The sequence below is a fragment of the Colius striatus genome, chromosome 6 (genome assembly GCF_028858725.1).
Source record: "Colius striatus isolate bColStr4 chromosome 6, bColStr4.1.hap1, whole genome shotgun sequence".
Lineage (NCBI taxonomy): Eukaryota > Metazoa > Chordata > Aves > Coliiformes > Coliidae > Colius > Colius striatus.
The window spans coordinates 10,932,977-10,952,705 of NC_084764.1; the positions used below are offsets into that span (position 1 = coordinate 10,932,977).

General features: G+C 42.0%; 2 protein-coding genes across 4 annotated transcripts in view; one reads left to right on the forward strand and one right to left on the reverse strand.

Annotated features, from left to right (window-relative positions):
* The window catches only part of PDHX (pyruvate dehydrogenase complex component X), a 31,913-nt gene extending 30,232 nt beyond the window's left edge, over nucleotides 1-1,681 (reverse strand). The window contains exon 1 of the mRNA XM_061997518.1: nucleotides 1,451-1,681. Coding sequence (XP_061853502.1) covers nucleotides 1,451-1,595 — 145 coding nt within the window. The 5' untranslated portion in view covers nucleotides 1,596-1,681. The remainder of the gene's footprint in view (nucleotides 1-1,450) is intronic.
* APIP (APAF1 interacting protein) lies at nucleotides 1,517-18,490 on the forward strand. Of its 3 annotated transcripts, XR_009818854.1 has the most exons (9): nucleotides 1,517-2,112; nucleotides 7,866-7,966; nucleotides 10,485-10,533; nucleotides 11,798-11,915; nucleotides 12,983-13,118; nucleotides 15,622-15,789; nucleotides 16,633-16,755; nucleotides 17,509-17,640; nucleotides 17,741-18,490. XR_009818854.1 is itself a non-coding variant. In XM_061997519.1 (8 exons), exons 1-7 carry the CDS (start codon nucleotides 2,077-2,079, stop codon nucleotides 16,730-16,732), a joined length of 708 nt encoding a protein of 235 aa, XP_061853503.1. In that variant the 5' UTR covers nucleotides 1,519-2,076; the 3' UTR covers nucleotides 16,733-16,755; nucleotides 17,741-18,490. The 3 variants fall into 3 exon arrangements, 2 of the variants coding, with proteins under 2 accessions (XP_061853503.1, XP_061853504.1); XM_061997519.1 differs by lacking the exon at nucleotides 17,509-17,640 and having other exon boundaries at nucleotides 1,519-2,112; XM_061997520.1 differs by lacking the exons at nucleotides 1,517-2,112; nucleotides 17,509-17,640 and adding an exon at nucleotides 7,624-7,737.
* Nucleotides 18,491-19,729: the final 1,239 nt, after the last annotated feature.

A 19,729-nucleotide genomic window follows, 5' to 3' on the forward strand; every position in this document is an offset into this window, starting at 1 on the left:
CATCCATTTTTCCACATCCAGTCCCATACTTTATGCTGTAAAAGAATCATTACAACTCAAATGGCCTTCTTTCCCTTCTTGTCCTATGGAAACACTTCAGTGTAACTCTCATCTCACCAATCTGCAAGTATATATGGAAACTTTAAGAGAAACAAAGTTTGAAAACCATCCCTATGCTTTGCTTTCTTTGAAGGTGCTAAATACAAGACCTTGCAAGTTGTGGGTGACAAAGTTAACAGCCTTCCAGGCAAGACAACTAAACGTAAATATTGTACTATTCTACAAGCTGATTTCATTTAGAAAGAGAAATATTTGGCTATAAAAATCCACAAGTTGTCCCTGCAGATTTAAAACATGTTGTAAGACAACTGCTGATGTCAGAGATGTTTGCCTTCAAAGTCAGAGATGTTTGCCTTCAAACTGTACACTGAAAGTTCAACATGTTGCTCAAGTTACAAAACAATTTGCATATAGAAACATTTTGTTTGCCAAATAGATTCAAACAACCAAGAATTTAAGAGATACTTTCTTTTAAAATTAAGATCTAGGGTGTATCAATTTGCTTATAGCTGCCAAGTGTTAGAGTTGGAAATTCTGCTGTAGCCTCCCAGATGGCTGTTGCACACACTTCTAATCTGTTTTAATGCTTGTGGCACAGCTTACACAAAGCTAACATGAGTTATCTGGAAAACCACTGCAAACTTCTAGTCATCTGCAGCAAGCAAGTTATTCAGGAAAAAAACCCACACATAAAACCAAAATCAGCAGAGAGCTCAGAAGCTTTCATCTCTACACTGGAAAACTGCATGTAGGGATTACTCCCCCCAAATCCTACACACACCAGTAAAGATCCTTTCTAGGCTGCCATTACCGGCATCTGAAAGACAGACAAATATTCCTGACACCAAGGAAAAAACTGTCGGCAGAAAACTTTAGAAAATGCAACACTAAAAACAAACTAGGTAATTTTTTAAATTGGACTATCTAGGGAAAAAGGCTGTCACCAGAACCTCACAGGTTCCGTGCAGCAATGTGTGCTGTCCTTCACATTCCTTACAGAACAGCAAGATGACAGAAAAGTGGTGGAATCGCCAAAAACTGGGGGGAAAAAAAAGAAACCCAAACCACAAGCCTTCTTTTTCAGGACCTCACTACATTAGGTCCAGAAGACACTCAACTATTTCCAACTATAAGCACTTTTTTCCTCATACACTTGAAGGCCCCATCTCCCACCGACCCAATTTCCGCTCCAGACTCGGATTGTTGCGGGATTGCTCACTGACAAGACTGAGACGAAGCCAAACCGCACCACCGTTCCCACTCCCCCGCCCTCGCCGCAGCCCTTTCGCCCCGCACCCGCCGCTCTCGCCCTTCGCTGAGGGCCGGGGCGGCCCGGCGCCGTGGGCACTCACAGACCGACCAGCCGCGGAGGGCGCAGGCCGACACTTACCCAGCAGCCGCGGGCTCCCGTGCAGCCACCTCCAGGCCCCCGCAGCGGCGGCGGAGTGCGCGGCGCCCAGCGCGGGCCAGGGGCGCAGCAACAGCCGCTCCAGCGCCTTCCCGCCGCCGCAGCCCAGCCGCAGCGCCGCCGCCATCTTGCTTCTCCTCACACGGAGGCTGCCCCTCTCACTGCCTGAGAAGAAGTCCCCTATCTCGGGTTTGCCCTCCTCACTGCCTGAGCTTGCCTGAGCTGCCCCCGGCGAGCGCCTGGCCCAGCGGACAGCCCGCCTGCAGCACCAGCCTGGCGTCAGCGCGAGCCTGACTGCTTCTGTCGTCTCGGGTACAAACACACGCCTTCCTCAGCCCTGACTGCCTCTCGTCTCCGACAGCTACCACTACTGGCCTCTTCGCGCCCCCTCGATGTCAGTGGCAGGGGAAGTTGGTCCCTCCATCCCACCCGGGGCAGGGCCCGCGCAACAGAGTATCGCTCGGGTTGATGTCCCGGCGACAGAAGTAAACAGGCGATAGCGGCAAGCCCCCGTGCCGCCCCGCTGAAAAGACCCTGCGCTGCCTCCGTGAAGGGACCCCCGCGCGGCGCCTGAGGAAGGCCCCTGTGCTGCGCGTCCGCCGGGTGCCATGGCGGCGGCCGCCACCGACCGCCACGCCGCGCAGGTGAGGGGGGCCGCGCGGGGCCGAGTCGCTCTTTCCCCAGGACCTGTCTCTGGCGGGGCCGTGGCCGCGGGTTTTGGCACTGGGTGCGCTTGCGTTGCCGGTGTTGGAGTCGGCCGTGCTGCGCTTACAGCGCTCGCGGTACTTCGTGTAGCCTGTTTGTTTATTTGTGGCCACTCTGAGGGGAGTTAGGTTTGTTTTGTGGGTGGATTTTTTTTTTGTTGACTGTTTGAGGTTTTTCGCAGCTGCTCGTTACTACACTTCACCGCAACCTGACCGCGAGTCGGCATTGCCCCGAATGCTAGGGGTGAGAAGGGCCCTCCAGAGCTCATCCAGCCCAACTTCCTGCTAAAGCAGGTTCCCCTCGATCAGGGGGTACAGGAACGTGTCCAGGCGAGTTTGGAAACTTCCTAAGAAGAAGACTTCACACCCTCTCTGGGTAGCCTGTGCCAGGGCTCACTCACCTCAACACGAAAGGATTTTCTGCTCCTGTTCCAGTGGCACTTCCAGTGTTCCAGCTTGTGCCTGTTATCTCGTATCCTGTCATTGGAGACAACAGAGAAAATCCTCTTGACATCCACCTTTTAAATACTTGTAAGTGTTAATGAGATTTCCCCCTTAGTCTTCTCCAGGCTGAACGGTCCCAGTTCCTGCAGGCTTTCCTCCTCAGAGAAATATTTCAGTCCCCTGATCATCTTGATGGCCCTGTGCTGGACTCTCTCCAGCTCCCTGTCTTTCTTGAGCTGGGGAGCCCAGAACTGAACACAGGACTCCAGATGAGGCCTCACCAGGGCAGAGTAGAGGAGGAAAACCTCCCTTGACCTACCGGACAGTCTTATTGCACCCCAGAATACCTGTTCTGTTTGTGTGAGGGCTGGTCAGGAAGCCAGTCCAAGCACCAGGTATGACGTGGGCTAAGGGGAGGTGAGAGTCATCAACAGACCGGGTAGTGTGGCCTGTCAGGAAAGAGTTAAAATTCTGCTTCATAAAAAAAAAAAAAAAGCAGAGAGGGAGAGATTGAGTTCATGCCTTAATACATGAAATGTTGTAGCAGCAGTGAAAGTGAAGAGTGTTGTCTTTATGTCTGTGTTTGGTGAGAGGTGTCAAACTTCGGTTTCAATGAGCAAAGCTTACTTAAAGCATTAGGAACATAATTCCAACCTGGGACAGTTAAACAGATGACCTGAGGAGCTTGTTACTCCACTGCCATTGGAGATCTTAAAGATAAGGTTAAAGGAGAAGCTTCTAAACCTTGTGGGACTTGTCCCAGGCTGCCATCTTCATCCTTCCCTGTATCCTCTCAGAACATAACAAGGGCACAATGTAAGTGGTCAGTTTTGGTTGGAGGTTTGTATTTGCTGTAAAAAATTCACAGTCTGAGGCTTTTAAGCAGCATAGGCATCCTCACCACATTGCTTTCCCATCTCTTTCTTTCTCCTCTGAACAAGCTCCCTTTGTGTTATAGAACCTTGATATGATGCTGAAGGTGTTGTAGGAAACAAACTTTTTTAAAGGGTAACAATACTATTTTTGATGGTTTCATTTATTTGATCCATTCCTATGCTAAAGACAGATTTTAAACAGAAATCCACAAAGCTTACGGAGGGTGCTTTTCTCACTTTGTGTACACACTGTAGCACAGCTCTGTGTTACCACATCAAACTTCCCACCATGTGGCTTTTCAGAGAGACCTCATCGTTATTTACTACCTGTCAGGATCAAATAGTAACAGTATGGTTCCACTTATGTAGTCTGTGCTTATATCTGAGGAAAAATGTAGGATTTCTAGGCAATTTCTGAAAGGGAGATACATAAGAGATGCATAAGGGGTGCACCAAGAAGAGTGTGGCCAGCAAGTCAAGGGAGGTTCTGCGTCCCCTCTACTCTGCCCTGGTGAGACCTCATCTGGAGTCCTGTGTCCAGTTCTGGGCTCTTCAGCTCAAGAGGGACAGAGAACTTCTGGAGAGAGTCCAGTGCAGGGCCACCAAGATAATCAGGGGACTGGAGCATCCTCCTTATGAGGAAAGGCTGCAGGAACTGGGGCTGTTTAGAGAAGAGAAGGCTGAGGGGAGAATCTCATTGATATTTATAAGTATATAAATGGTGGGTGTCAGGAGGCTGGGGCATCCCTTTTTTCTGTTGTTTCTAATGACAAGACAAGGGGTAATGGGATGAAGCTGTAACACAAAAAGTTCCATTTAAACATAAGAAAAAACTAGTATACTGTTCAGATGAGGGAGCCCTGGCACAGGCTGCCCAGGGAGGCTGTGGAGTCTCCTTCCTTGGAGGTCTCCAAGACCCGCCTGGATGTGTTCCTGTGTGACCGGATCTAGGTGGACCTGCTTTGGCAGTGGGGTTGGACTAGATGATCTCTAAATGTCCCTTCCAACCCCTATCATTCTATGATATTTAAAGCACTGCTGATTTACCAGAATGTCATAAAATTGTAGTTCAGTTTTATACTGTATGAAAATTATCCCCAAAAACCTTCACAAATGTGTTTGTTTCACAAGCAACTTGGGTCCACCTTGTTTTCCTTTGTATTAGATCCACATTCTTTTTTTTTGATGGGTTTGTTTTGTTTTTTAAATCATATTAGGTACAGTAATTTTACTAAAATAGGAAAAGGCTGATTTTTTACTTGAGCAGCCACAGCCTTGCAGAATACAATACCTTTTTAAAGAAAATTTACTGCTGGAAATATGCTTTCTGGTGGATACTTTTGGTTTCTGTTTAGAGATGTACCAGTAAATTTGTTTTCTAAAGAATAATTTAACGGCTGGAAAAATTAGTCACTTCCTTTAGTTCATGGAAATTTTTGGAGTTTTCCTTCATACCTAACAGCATGTGGAAAGCTGTGTTAAGATGGCAACAGTGTAGAAAAGAAGGTAAATTGTTCATGTGTGATATATATGAGAACTAGAGGGTCTGATCTTGAGCTGGAGATGTGGAGGAAGAGATAACCACTGGTATCTATCCTTCAACTTGAAAATCAAATTTAAAACTGCTGCTAATTGGGCTTTGCCAAAGAGTGATCTTGTTGAGTCACCTGGTGTTTTCACAGGTGTTCACTCCCAGGCTTTTAAACATTAGCTACAGCAGTTTTTGTTTAGATACCTTATGGTTATAGTCAGTATTCACTGATCCTGCAAAAATACTATTGTACCATCTGAGGGTTGGTTTATGATCTTGTAATTCTTCAGGAAAAAAAACAGTCAAAATGCCTTGATTATATTTACTTTCATATCTTCTTGATGAAAGTAGCTTCTGATTTTGAACTTCTTGAAATCCTTTTTAATGATTTAAAGTGGTGAAAATCGTTCATGTTCTCCCAGGAGTATAGATTTTGCAGTGAACATCTGGATTTATCAAAGAGGGAAAATATGGAACACCTATAGGAGTGTTACAGTCTGTTTCTCCGGCTGTGTAGATTCAATCAATAGCAGTACTATAAACATGTTTCATAGAATCATAGAATGGTGGGGTTGGAAGGGACATTTAGAGATTGTCTAGTCCAACCCCCCTGCAGAAGCAGGTTCACCTAGATCAGGTCGCATAGGAACATGTCCAGGTGGGTCTTGAAGACCTCCAAGGAAGGAGACTCCACAACCCCTCTGGGCAGCCTGTGCCAGGGTTCCATCACCCTCACAGTGAAATAGTTTTTCTTATATTTAAGTGAAACTTTTTGTGTTCCAGCTTCATCCCATTACTCCTTGTCCTTATTCCATCAAAAGCAGAAGAGACATCATTTTTCTTTGAAATGAACAATACCAGTATAGAATGTGGGTTAGAAGTTGGCAGTGATGTCATTGTGAGTAAGAGAGTCAAAATAAGGTACTGTGGGGCTCAGCTTGATTTGAATCTGTAAACATTAGATGTCTGCAGTGGCGTGTCAGCTTCACAGGCATTGGCACATGGGGTGTGCTCACTCAGAGTACACTTGATGTGTGTGGTTGTTTTCAATGGTGAAGAGCTGGAGAGAGGGGTGTTTTCACTTTTAGCTGTGCAAATGAAGATTTCAGTGTTGTGTTGGGTTTTTTTCAGTGTGTAGTGGTTTTGCCTGGGCCAGGTTTTTGGTAGTGGGAGGAGCTACAGAGGTGGCTTCTTTAAACAAAGATCTACAAGAAGCTTACCCCTTTAACTGATAGGGCTAGGGCCAGTCAATTCCAAGATGGACCCCACAGCTGACCCAGGCCTGGCCAATTAGTGATAAAGGTAATGCCTCTGTGAATAACATATTTGAGAAGAAGAAATTGCCAGGCAGTTGCTAAACTGAAGTAGCAGCAGGGAGTGAGAATGTGAAAACATCTCTGCAGACACCAAGGTCAGTGGAGAAGGAAGGGGAGGAAGGTGCTTAGGCCCTGGAAGAAAGACTCTTCTGTGACCTGTGGTGAGGACCATGGTGAGGCAGCTGTGCCCCTGCAGTCCATGGAGGCCACTGGGAAGCAGAGATCCACTCACAGCCTGTGAAGGACCCAATGCCGGAGGAGGTGGATGCCTGAAGGAGACTGTGACTCCATGGGAAGCTCACCCTGGAGCAAGTTCCTGGCAGGACCTGGGAGCCTGTGGGGAGAGAAGAGCCCACACCAGAGCAGGTTTGCTGTCAGGACTTGTGATCTGTGAGGGACTCAGGCTGGAGCAGTTGGTACCTGAAGGACTGTTCTCCCAGTGCATGACCCACGTTGGGGCAGGGTGTGAGCAGCTGCCCCCGTGGGAGGCCTCATGCTGGAGCAGGTCATGAGGAGCTGTATCCCATGGGAAGGGCCCACATTGGAGATGTTTGTGAGGGACTGTCTCCCGTGGGGAGGGATCCCACACTGTAGCAGTGGGAAGTGTGATGAGGCCTCCTCCTGAGAAGAAGCAGCGGCAAAGTCCATCTGTAATAAACCCCCATCCCCTGTGCTACGGTGGGGGAAGGAAGGAGAGTCCTGGGAAGGAGTGATGGGTGGAGGTGATTTTAAGATTCAGGGTTTTTTTCTCATCGCCCTGCTCCGTTTTGGTTGTTCATTAATAAATGAAACCATTTCTTCCTAAGTTGAGTCTATTTTGCCTGTGATGCTAATTACTGAGTGATCTGCCTGTCCTTATCTCAACATACAAGCCTCTCATTATATTTCTCTCTCCACTGTCCAGTTTAGGAGAGGGAGTGATGGAATGACTTACTGGTCATCTGGCACCCAGCCAGGACCAAACCACTACACACTGTAAAAACCTAGGAATATGGAGTTCATAAAACCATCTGTCTGTATTTTTTACAGGGTTGGGGTTTTTTTTGGCTGCTATATGAAAATATTCTATAACAGAACTAACAAACTCTGTTCTCCTGTAATTTGTAAATCAAGCAAAATAAACCTACATAAAACGGGACCAATAGGAGAAGTTACCAATTGAGCTTTTCAGAATGGGAGATGTTAGATGTATTTCTTTTTCCTTTTTTATGGCAGTAGGTTATAACAATCTTGCTGGTGTAACACCTGTGGGCAGCTGCACTCAAATAGATTTGATATGAGGCCTTTCCTATGAAGGAGAATCAGACATGCATTTTTGAGGGAGGTTTGCTCATTTGTTTCAAGCTGTGAATGACCCCTGCAAAGTGTTAAAGGGATCATGCAAACACACTGCCATTTTGTAAGTGAAGTTCATAAGCGTGAATTAGACTCTCATACCGTAGTATGAGAGTGCCACCCCTTTAAGCCCCAGTTCAGGACTGAAATGTTTCAGGTGGTTTTTAATTTATTTCTTTATTTTCTTTTTAGGAGAAGTTACATCCAAGAAACCTCATCCCAGAGCTTTGTAGACTCTTTTATGATTTAGGCTGGGTAACAGGAACTGGTGGAGGAATCAGCTTGAAACATGGGTAAGTAAAGATGGAAAAGAGGATGTGATGGTTAGAGAGAGAGAACAACTGTGTTAAGTAGCTGGTGAGGACATTTCAGTTTCATGAAAAATACTTAAAAATCAAAAGTGAGTAAGAAGATAGAGGAGGGAGTAGACACTACTCCAAATATAACCATGTGGGAGGAAGGTGGCTAGTCTGAATTAATCATTACAGCTCCTTTCATGGAGAGAGCCGGCTTCAAAGAGTGACTTGTTTCTGTCCTTTTCTTTGTTTAATGTAGATGAACTGTCATCAAGGAACAATGCATTCTCCCTTTTTGCTCTCACTGGCCATGAAATTTACAGAGGCTTTTGCCCAGCACACAGCTTTCAAATGCCTGTGGTTGGATGAGGTGAATCCCACCCTAGACATTTTGCAGGCAAGACAATGACTTTAAAAAAGAAATTACTGTTCTACTGAGATAATTTCTAAGGAGATACTCTTAACATATAATTAAAGCAGGTCAGGTAACAGCAAAGCAATTTTTGGTGTGTATCCACCATGAAGGAACATCATTTGGATTTTCAGTTTGCTCTTTTCATATTTTCCAAGCTTTTGATGGAGGCAGAGCTCCTCTCAGTGGCCACTGAAAAAAGGGGAAGTCTTCATTCTTTCCTCATTCTGCAAAAGAGTTTGCACAGTACAAGTTCTGTCCTCTTTTACAGGGTGTTGTGAGACTCAAAAGTGCCTGACCTATTGTTTTTATGAGGTACGCTTGCATGGCATGTAGATGCCAATAGCCATGGCTACTCAAATATATATGAAGTATATATGAAACATATATGAAGTAAAGGCTCTAAATGATAATATTTGTGTTATTCTAGTGTCTTTGTGCAGGTCATTTCACTTCCCTGTTTGATTTGGCAAGCAAAGCAACAGCAATAATAATGATGAGAGGAATGCTAAGAGGGTTAATTCTTGTTTTTAAAGTTCTTTGTCTACAGAAGGATGTTTCTAGCACTGATTTCTCATCAGTAGCTGCATGTAGCCTCTCTTCTTCATTATTTCAGCGCAATTCATGTTGATTGTCAGCAGAGAACACACATAGTAATGCAGTCTTCCTCAGCAGTTCCATAACTTGTTTGCTCAGAACACGCTGAAATGCATGTTTGAGTTGGTGCTGCTGTCATACATGGTCTGGGAGCAACAACCTGTGTGGCTGCACTGTTGGATACCTGCTGTTAGAGTAGCTGTGTTTCAACGTTAATAGCTCTGAGGCAGAGATCAGACTGTCTTAGGATTGTTACAGAGGAAATAGTTAAAGAACAATTGAAATTGGATTGAAATTGTAGCAGCTGATTTTATCAGCTAATCCTAATTGGTACTACCCACTGTGGAGTTCCTATTGGCTGCTCAGAGCAAAAATATGAACTTGGACATGGCATATCAACTTAAAAATGAATCTAGGATGCTTTGACAGGTGTCCTGGATTTCAAAGATATGGAAGAGCTAGAATCTTAATAATCACAGAACCATTTGTGTTGGAAAAGACCTTTTAAGATCACTGAGTCCAGCCATTCTCCCAGCCCTGCACAGCCACCACTAACCCCTGTCCCTCAGCCCCAGGGACCCTGAGGGGCTGTGAGCCCTCAGCTGCTTCTCACAGCCGTTGTGCTCCTGACACTTCCACAGCTTCATTGGTTTTCTGAGCATCCATTAGTAGAAACATCTCATGGTCCTCTAGGAAATGTTTCTGTAACTTGGCTAATTATTCGCTAGATGTCTCTATGCTCCTGAAATTGGTATGTTACAGTTGAAAGCAAATAGTGATTGCATTTGAGACAGATTACATCTGATTGTTTTGTTGCTACTATTAAAAATATTTTTGGTATCATCTTAATTAAAATCAAAATAGATATTTTATAGCCTTTGTTCACGTAACTCTTCAAGAAGTGATGCACTTCTACTCAGATCTCAGTCACTTGATTGCAACGAATTAATGTTGTCTCTTTACCAATATAAATAAATACATAAATGCATTAAAAACCTAAACTATGTGATTGTAACAAAAAACAAAGGCATTTTCATTGTAGAATACTACAGATTATTAATATTGCTTATAGGTGTTCTGTGGATTTTTAAGTGACAGTTTTGTCACTGTTTTTTTTCAAAGATCAGTATCTGCTTGCAATTTCTCTTGTTACATTTTTATTCTGAATTCTAGGGATTTGATCTTGGGATTATTGTGGGCAGTGGGGGAGAAATGTGTGTTTTCCTTTGTAGGAAAAGTAAGGCTGCACTTTCTATGTATGTTTGTGATCTCATGTTAAGCTGAAAGCACAGTTTTGTACCCCTGAAAATTACAGGATTCATATGCCCTTATGTGATTCAATTCTGTTTTGAAAGCCATCTACATGTCCATCAATGGAAGGAGCAAGGAAGTTATTAAATTATGGGGGACTGGTTTTGCTTGTTCCCTTTCAGAGGACTGAGAGCTCTAGTGCCTGTGCAGTCAAACCAGCCCTGTGTCTTTTGCTTTTCCCTGTTAATTCCTTAGGGATGAAATCTACATTGCACCTTCAGGAGTCCAAAAGGAAAGAATCCAGGTATGTTTAACAGTGTTTTTACCGCAAAGCTTATCCTGAGATAGATGGAAGTACCTTTGTTCCATTTTTCTCTATACAAAGTTAGAAACTTGCTACACTATTGATTGTCTTGCTGAAATGTTTGGGCATTTTGCTCGGTACAGGACAAAGCAAGCCCACATGTTTCAGCAGCCATCCTAGATCAGTCTCAATGATCTCTTTACTTTAAATTAACACAGGAGACTGTGGGATTCAAACGTGATTCAAATCCAGCTTTATTCTTTGTCAAGCTTTATAGCTGTTTGGCTACAGCTTCAGGTTGCTGTGGCACATAGGTAATTAAGTAAGCATTAACACCTCATCTCCATTTTCATTTGAGCAATTACAGATCTTTGTCTTTGATATTCTTAGTAAATAGATGGGATCTCCTCGGGAAAAAGTGACCTTTTCTGCTCCTTTTCAAAATAAAAATAGAGGAGAGAATGATAAATGGTAAACTATTTAATGGAAGTCCCTCAAAAGTAGAATAACATGTGGAAAGGATTTCTTGCTTTATAGATCTGAAGGTAAATACAATATGAAGGGAAAGGAAGCTGTTCACTGATTAAAAACTTGATGTTTCGCAGCAGTGCTCCCAGGGATGTGAGCAATTAAGGCAGGCAAAGGCATAGCTGTGGCAAGACTGTGATGGTCTGTCCTTTACTAGCAGTAGCAGTGGATTGATCACAGTGAGTAAGGAAACCTGTATTTTCTGATGATTTTTAAAACAGCATTAGAGAAGGTAGTTTTATTGCTGCCCTGAGCAATTCTCTGTACTATTGCAAGTAGCTGATTGATGCAAAGGTGACATTCATGGTAAAGCTACTAAAAGTGAAGTTTAAAAAATAGTTCAACAGGTGAAATATTTTATGTATAAGTTTAATTCATGTCCTTTGTTGACCTATTACAGAGGGAAGGAAAAGTACATCTATGTTTCTTTGAATCAGTTACTACTTTCCCTTTTGATCTATTTCCTGTTGTTTAGATACAGGCTGTCTCCTTCATGAGAAAATTTTACAAACATGTACTTGACAGCAGCCTGAATACAAAGAGTACCTGGAAGTAATCCACACTACACAATGTCAGTAAAAAATATTGGAAGCTGGAATAAGTGCTGTGCATCATAGCACCTTTACAAAGTTAAAATCCCATTCTGTATTACATATATGATGTGGGTATTTGTCTCCTTAAAGGGGAAAAACCTGTTTGGATCACATGAGTCAAAATAATTTCTCCATCCTTACAGCCAGAAGACATGTTTGTTTGTGACATGAACGAACAGGACATCAGTTCTCCTCCACCACACAAGAAACTGAAGAAAAGCCAATGCACACCTCTCTTTATGAACGCCTACACCATGAGAGGTGCGTAGCAAGTGCGTTTAGTTCAGCAGTCACTGAAACAGTGTACATACACATCCACAAAATTGATGTTCAACAGCACGTTCTTTATACATGGAAGTTACAGTGAAATAAACATGAAACTATAAAATGAATTGATTTGCCAAAGAGCATGTACAGCGAAAGGTAGTACGTGGTGACAACTTGTGAGTGTCACGTTTTAATTTTCTCCTGTAGCTGTACCTGCAATCACCTTTTGGACACTGATTTTTAGTGCAGCATGTTAGTAGGCTGCAGGAGGAGCTGGGGGAGTTACATCAGTTTTGTACCAGTAGTTTTACCTGTTTGGCAGCTATGTTTTAGATCTTTTTACAGCCATTGGCTGTGACCAAAGGTTCTAAGTTATGGATGGGTGAAACAAGGAGGAAACTCTTCTTTTGCAAGCGTACAGTAATAGAGCTTTTGCTATTGGGTAAGATTTACATCTGTTACTGTAGAAAGAATTTAGGGGGTCTTTTCTGATCTCCTTGCACATGAAGCTTATATGTGTATCTGAAGGAAACTCATTTTATAGTTTTGGCAACATTGCAATTCTATAAGTAAATTGTAGTTATTGTCTACTTGTCTTTGCGTCATGACAATAAGATAATGAGAGAAAATCAGTGGATAATCAAAGAAAAGTACTAAAAAGCTTGAAAAGAAAGTACAAGTCTTTAGACTTTCATGTCACAAATAAGTTTAGGAATTCTTCAGAATCTCATAACTGATGCACCCATTGCCATAGGAAAAGAAATGTGCAAGTTGTGTTTCTCCTTAAATTTGTGCAAGTATCTGTGTAACTGGAATCTGTCACTAGCTAAAAGTTCACACTAGTGTCCCAAGACAATGTAGAATTATTCTTTATCAACAAGTCAGAATCTCATGCCTTTGAGTAAGCTGCTGTGTGTTTTTTCTTTCAGTGCAGTAGATCACTGTTTGCTAAGATGCCTTTCCAAAGGCAGTGAATCAAGTCTGTGGAAAAGATTTTCTTAATAGAGGCATTTAAAATTCATTCTAAAAATGTGGGGTTTTTCTTCTTTTCCCATTCTCAGGGGCAGGTGCAGTGATCCACACTCACTCCAAGGCTGCTGTCATGGCCACCCTGCTTTACCCAGGGAGTGAGTTCAGCATTACCCATCAGGAGATGATAAAAGGAATCCAGAAGTGTGCTTCGGGAGGCTATTACCGGTACTGCTCTATAATTAGGGAAAGAGGCATCGTGTTTGATCCTTTGTTTTCAGCAATATAAACAGGTGACAAGTCATTGGAGTTATGCATGTTAAAGTGTGTGATATAAAGAATTAGCAATAAGAAGTAAAAAGGCATCTGGAATAAATCAGTGATTGACTTTCTGTAAGAAGGTGTCGAGCCTGTGGAAGAAATCTAAGACAAAGATCCTGTAATGTCACGGATTCTGCAGTTTGTTGAACTGCAAAAAACAAACCAAGTAGAGAGCCATGTCCTGACACACATCTTGAGAGCAGAGATATTTACACATCCATACGCTGTTAAACTGAAACCGGAGCCAAGCAGCGTTAGGTTGGATTGATAACATACAAACTACATTTGGGTGGACATCCTGTATCACTGCCTGTGCTAGTTTAGGGCATGTTAAGAGAGTAGAGGATTTCAGATTTTACTTAACAGACTCTGAAAGAAAAATCAGAATAAACAGCTCATTAAAGATGATGTTGTTACTTCTCAGGGATGAGCTCTGAGGTAAGTGCTGAGTTATTCCAAATTATGTGTGATGGCTTGTTTTGAGGGCTCCACCCTCAGAGTGTTGAATTGGGATCTGCAAACAACATTTATATAACATGTGACAGATGAAAAATTGAAATGCAAAATTCTTTCTTACATTTTTTGCTGTTGAATTTTGACACCAACTGCTGCCCTTTGGCAAGGGAGCAGGCTGTGTGGCTGATGTGTGATGGTTTTTGTTTTAGTTTTATTTCATTTGTTTTCCTAACGCCTGGGCACATTTCATTCAGTTTGGGTTGACTTGCCAGTTCTAGCTTCTTGACAGCATTAGCATTTTTAATGTGGCAAAAGACACCCCTTGTATTGAACTATCTAACAACACTGGTTTAAAAAAAAAATCCACAATAATATTCTCTTTTGGATTTGCATTTTGAATTCTCAAATATTCCTAAATGTTAATCAGAGACATTGCATTTATTGGGTTTCATATCTCTAGGTTGTCCTGTGTCATCCTGGTAATTTACTAGAAAAACTAAAGAAATCAAAGCTCTGGCTTCCATGGTTCCTAATATATATTTGTAGTTAGACGACCAATTCCACTGCCTTGCCTCACACAAGGCTGCCCCTTGAATTCCAAAGAAATTTTTTAGTACAGAATGAAATCTTTAAAAAATAAATATGATCCCAGTAGTGTCAGAACAGTTTCACCTTTAACTTCAGTAGGAGAACTAGATCTGCAGTAAATAGCTTTGAAAGTCTCAGACCTTTATATTAAGGTTTGGCTAAATGTAGGTTACTCATGTTTCAATAGAACTAAAGGGATATCAAGTATTTAAGTTGTTCAGAGTCTTGTGGGAGTTTTATAGATATTAGTTCTTGATAAAAGGCTTATGATTAGGAATAGGTTATGGTATTTATACCTGCTTCCAAGCACAAAGCAGAACCTGGGAAACCATTCCCTTAGCTCAGTTGGCTTCACTAGCAGTAAACACTTCAAATGTTGAGTTAATAATCAGAGTACCTAAGAGTCAAATTTAACCTGCAAAAACCACTTAATTTTCTTCATTCACTATTTTTGTAGACTGCCTTGGGAAAGCATCAAGACTGAAAACTGTAAGGGATAGAGACTTGTTAATTTCCTGAATGTCTGATTTGCAGTACAAGCTGTATTATTTCTACCACTGATTTTTCTCTTATTTCATAAAGGAACTACTAGCATCCACTCGTGAAATATCTATGTGATCTCAATGATAAACCTGAACCTGAACTGGGGACTTATTAAAAGTATTTGAACAAGTTTCTGCCAGCATTAATTAAGGCTCAAACAATGCCAAATATCCCAGTCCTCCTTCAGAAGAAACTCTTAGGCAAGTTGCACTGAGGTACATGCATCGTCTTGTCTTTGGAACTAGGGTTCTCAGGCTCTCTTGAGATCACATATAGCCCACCAATGACTCCATCACAGAGAATTTATTTTTCATGTGTTGACTCTTTCCACTTATATGCCTTAGCAGGACAATCTTATTTCCAGGGGCTTTTTGGACTACCTAAATTAATTTTGTTTCTGCTTCATTTCCTTCTTCATGATGTGATTCTTTCAAATAATTTAATCTGAGATAAAGCTTGTAGGTGATGCCAATACAGGATGAAGAGAGTCTGAAAAAGCTATAAAGGTTCCCACCTACACAGTGATGTGTGAACAAACAGCTGCAATTAACACATTAAAAGTGTTATTTTAAGTGTTCTTTTTTTTTTTTATTTTGTGCCTCAAGTGTGGCTCAGGTATTGCCAACATCTTGGGAGTGTTGCCATATTGGGAGTGAGGGGTGTTCCTGGGAATTCATGACTCACAAGAGAAGGCAGTAAAATTGGTCATGTTGAGAATCTGTTAACATCTTCACACAGGCAAAGGACAATCTCTTTTTCTAGGGAAAAGATTTATGCATGTGGACAGGCTGGTGTTTTTAAATACATGTGTTTTTTCTTTCAGGTATGATGATACGCTAGTGGTTCCCATTATTGAGAATACACCAGAAGAGAAGGATCTCAAGGAAAGAATGGCACGTGCAATGGAAAAATACCCAGACACTTGTGCTGTGCTGGTCAGACGTCACGGAGTCTATGTATGGGGACAAACATGGGAGAAAGCCAAAACAATGTGAGTGCGCCGTAGGAATGTGGCATCTTTTGCTATTGCACCTCAGTCTTAATGACATTGATGTCACGTGTGTTTCCAACCCATGGACAATGATTCATAAGGAACATAAAGTTCTGGCCTCACTGAATGTATGGGCTCAGTTCATGTTTCCACTGCTTGGTTTTCTTTTCAAGTCAGTGCTGGCTGATAGGGTTGCCAACATTTTCCTTTCAAATGGACAAGTCCTTCCTCATATAAAACCTACAGATCTCTGCTGTAACAGTCACAGAATCATAGAATCTTTTTGTCTGGAAGAGACCTTTAAGATCATCGAGTCCAGCCTTTGTCCCAGCCCTATCAACCACCAGATCATTTCCTTAAGTACAACATCCACTGGTCTCTTAAACACCTCCAGGGACGGTGACTCCACCACCTCCCTGGGCAGCCCATTCCAATGCCTGACAACCCTTTCAGTAAAGAAATTCCTCCTCATACCCAGCCTGAACCTCCCCTGGTGCAACCTGAGGCCATTTCCTTTCATTCTATTGCTTGTTACTAAGGAGAACAGACTGACTCCTGTCTCACTCTACAAGTTCCTTTCAAACTGTTCATGTAGTCTTCCCTAATCACATTTTTGCAGTTCAGTTCTTCATTTGCTGTTGGAAATAGCAGATCAGGGTCACGGAGCAGAAACATTGGACACTTTCCATACCACAGTAATGGGAATAAATGGTAACAAAGCTGTGCAGTCAGAGCATCTCATTGGCAATGCTCAAGGAAGAGAACTATTCATTTTCATGTAGCATGGTAAGACTTGACCCTTAGTTTACATTTCACTTTTTTTTTCTTTCCTTTTAATTTCAGGTGTGAGTGTTATGATTACTTGTTTGATATTGCAGTGCAGATGAAGCAGCATGGCTTGGATCCTTCAAAACATCCAGCAGGCGAGAATGGAATTGTGTAAATGGCAACAACATTGATACTCAGGTGTGAATTTATCTGTAGAGATGATCTTTTTGGAGGGAGAGACTGCATATGACACCATCGCTTCAGTCTGCTTTCTCACTCAGCTCCATTACCACTCTAATTGTATCTGTGCCTGAAATAATGCTCCTTTACCACACAATGCAACAACAAGTTATGGATTAATAGATAAGGATGTCCTCTCTGTAGTTTAGCATCTATATACAGCATGAAGTGCAATTGCTTTTCAAAACTAAATTGTATCAAGCATTACCAGAAGAAACCAATGGAGAAAAAAGACCTGACCTAGTAAGCTGATCTATGCAGAGATGGCTGAACATCCACTTGTATTTTGCAGCCTACAGGATCAGGTTTGATTCTGGGCTGTGTGGGTGCTATTACTCATATGGTGGGTCAGTGGTTTGTTTGTTCTTTCAGTAGAAATGGCTGTATGTAGTTTGATTAAGTTTCTTTGCTTTGTGTCACCGGTTTACTTTACACAGCAAATTGACTTGACTGTTTTCTAATGTAGCAATGATCAGTGTTTTGAAAGTTTTCATAACAAATATTTTAAAGTAGAAGCACAAAGATAACATGATCAGGCAGTTCTTTACATGAAGGATCCTTGAAACAATTCTGTGCAGTTTGTAGCTTGGCATGGCAAAACACAATGGTAGTGTAACAGCTGAGTTCGGGATACTTTTTCCTCAAAATCTAAGCAAGTTTAAAGATATCAGTACAGGAGCTGGTAAGCAAAAGTGGTGGTCTCATTAACAGGATAAGCCAACTTGCACAGAGTTGGCCCATCAGAAGAGATGACAAATGGCTGCTCAGGCAGCATGAGCCCAGAGCAGACAGGTGCTTGGATCATGGCCCTCTGTGCCCACAGGAACCACTGCAGATGAGAAGGTGAGGCTAGCGTAGGGGTGTTAATATTCTTTTGCTATGTCTTATGGCTAAATACCTAGTTTTAGAGTATTTTCACTTTTATCTTGATTCTCCTGTGCAGGTTTCTTCCATGATGATGAAAGTTGGGGATTGTGCCTTGGACTGTTTGAAGCCAGCAGGGGGTGCTGGTGAACTCGGCTGATTGAGATGTCGGCAGTCAGGTTTGACTGTGAAACACAGAAGAAGAAAAAGAGAGTTAAAACAAGACAGAAAAACTGCTGAGCAGTCATTGCCATTTATGAATCATGTCTAATGCCACACTAGGAGGAATGAAAATTTGGGTTCAAAAAAGGGTTTTGAAAAAAGCTTCAGAGAATTAATGTGACATTTTAAAATGCTTTGAAAGTTCATATTTCAAACAACCTGCATTTGTGGATCCTGCTCTACTGATACATCATTGTTCTATGTGTCTTTTTCTGAAAGTTATAGTAGCCTTTATTCTTGGGAAGAAAGTGAGCATGACCCTTTAGTTAGAAGTTAGGTTTAAAGTTTAAATTTGTTTGAACTGGTGATTCATTCATGCTAATAGCATTTGTTTTTGGGTTTTTTTGTTAAGCCTGTAACATGTATTTTTCAATTATCTTAATTGTTATTATAGTGAGGAGGGAAAGCATAATTTTCTAGTTTGCATTCAGAAGTCTTTGCTGAGAGACTGCTCTGGTTCTTGTCTGCTTATGTTCTCTTGAAACTCAATCACTGTCAGTAAGAGTTTGTTTATTAAAACTTTCATACAGCTTTTTATGACCTATGATTAGCCGGCCTAAAGTAGATTTAATCAAACTGCTCATTAAAATACAGTCTCATAAATATATCTTATCTTGGTGCCTTCTTTCCAAATCTCCTGAAGTGGCCCCCAGTGGCATCAGCCGAAGCCTTGACTGACCAACTCTCTGAGTATTGAGACTGCAGAACCAAAGGTGGATTGAGACAAGGTAAGTGCCAGTTGAGCTGGTTTTCTGCTAGGGGCCATGCAGTTCCACCACATCCCCTCACATCATCTCTGGCACTCTTTTTGAGCTTCTGTGAGGTGAATTATCTCTTCAGCCTCAAAGAAAATGACTGTGGAAGTGGGGGCGAAAGAAAATTCCTCTACTGTTTCCCAATACACCACTGGGAAAATGTTGAATCAACTCAGAGGCAGGTCTGAAGGGAACCAGAGCTGGGAAAACCAGCTGTGAAATGGTGGCTGTCACCAAGTTGCTGCAGGTTGCTGACTGTGTGCTGATGTACTTTTTCATTATTAGACAGTTGTGTGTCAGTGGCAGATATTTTGTAGTGACCCCACATCTTCCAAGTGTGTGGATTACAGTAAGAACTTGGGTGAAGTATGTTGGTTTTTAAATCAGTGGGTTTGGACAGGCTGGATACTCCTGTTCCACTTAAGTACAACGGGACATGAAGAGGTGGCAGGTCATGCTTCCCTTAGTTTTATTTCCCTGTGGACTTCCTAACAAAAATATTTAGTCTTGAAATCGAGTTGCAGTTTATTGGTCTTGCCCTTTAATTCTTTCTTGAAGCTGCTAGGTTTGTGCACAAAGTAAATTCCTGTGGTATTCTGATGGTGCTGTCAGTATAGAGCATAATTGTATCATTCCGTAGTGCTGATGTTTCATAAGGATAAAGATGCTTTTACACTTGGTGTTGTGTTGTTCTGCATGCATAATGATAACTGCAAAAGAACACTCACAAGGAAAAGTATTTTTATCCCAGTACATTCCTCTGGGGTCCTGTTAATTACAAATGTTCACTTCCTCATCCAGCTACAACCTGCCACTCTGTAGCCTTAATAAAATTTGTGTAAAATATCAAATTTCTATAGCAGTAGTTATGTTCTTTCCTATATGATCCCAAGGTACTCAGAGTCCCATTATTCAGTGGTATGGAGATGAGCTGAATCTCTCTTTTCAACTTCTGCTTTGTGTGTTAGCTCTCAGCAGAGGAATCAACAACTTCACAGCTTTGGTAGCTTAACAAACTTGTGACGTGATTCCTGTTTTCCAGAGTGTTGAGAGAGCTCTTTCAGTTCTCCCTTCAATTATTATCGGAAGAG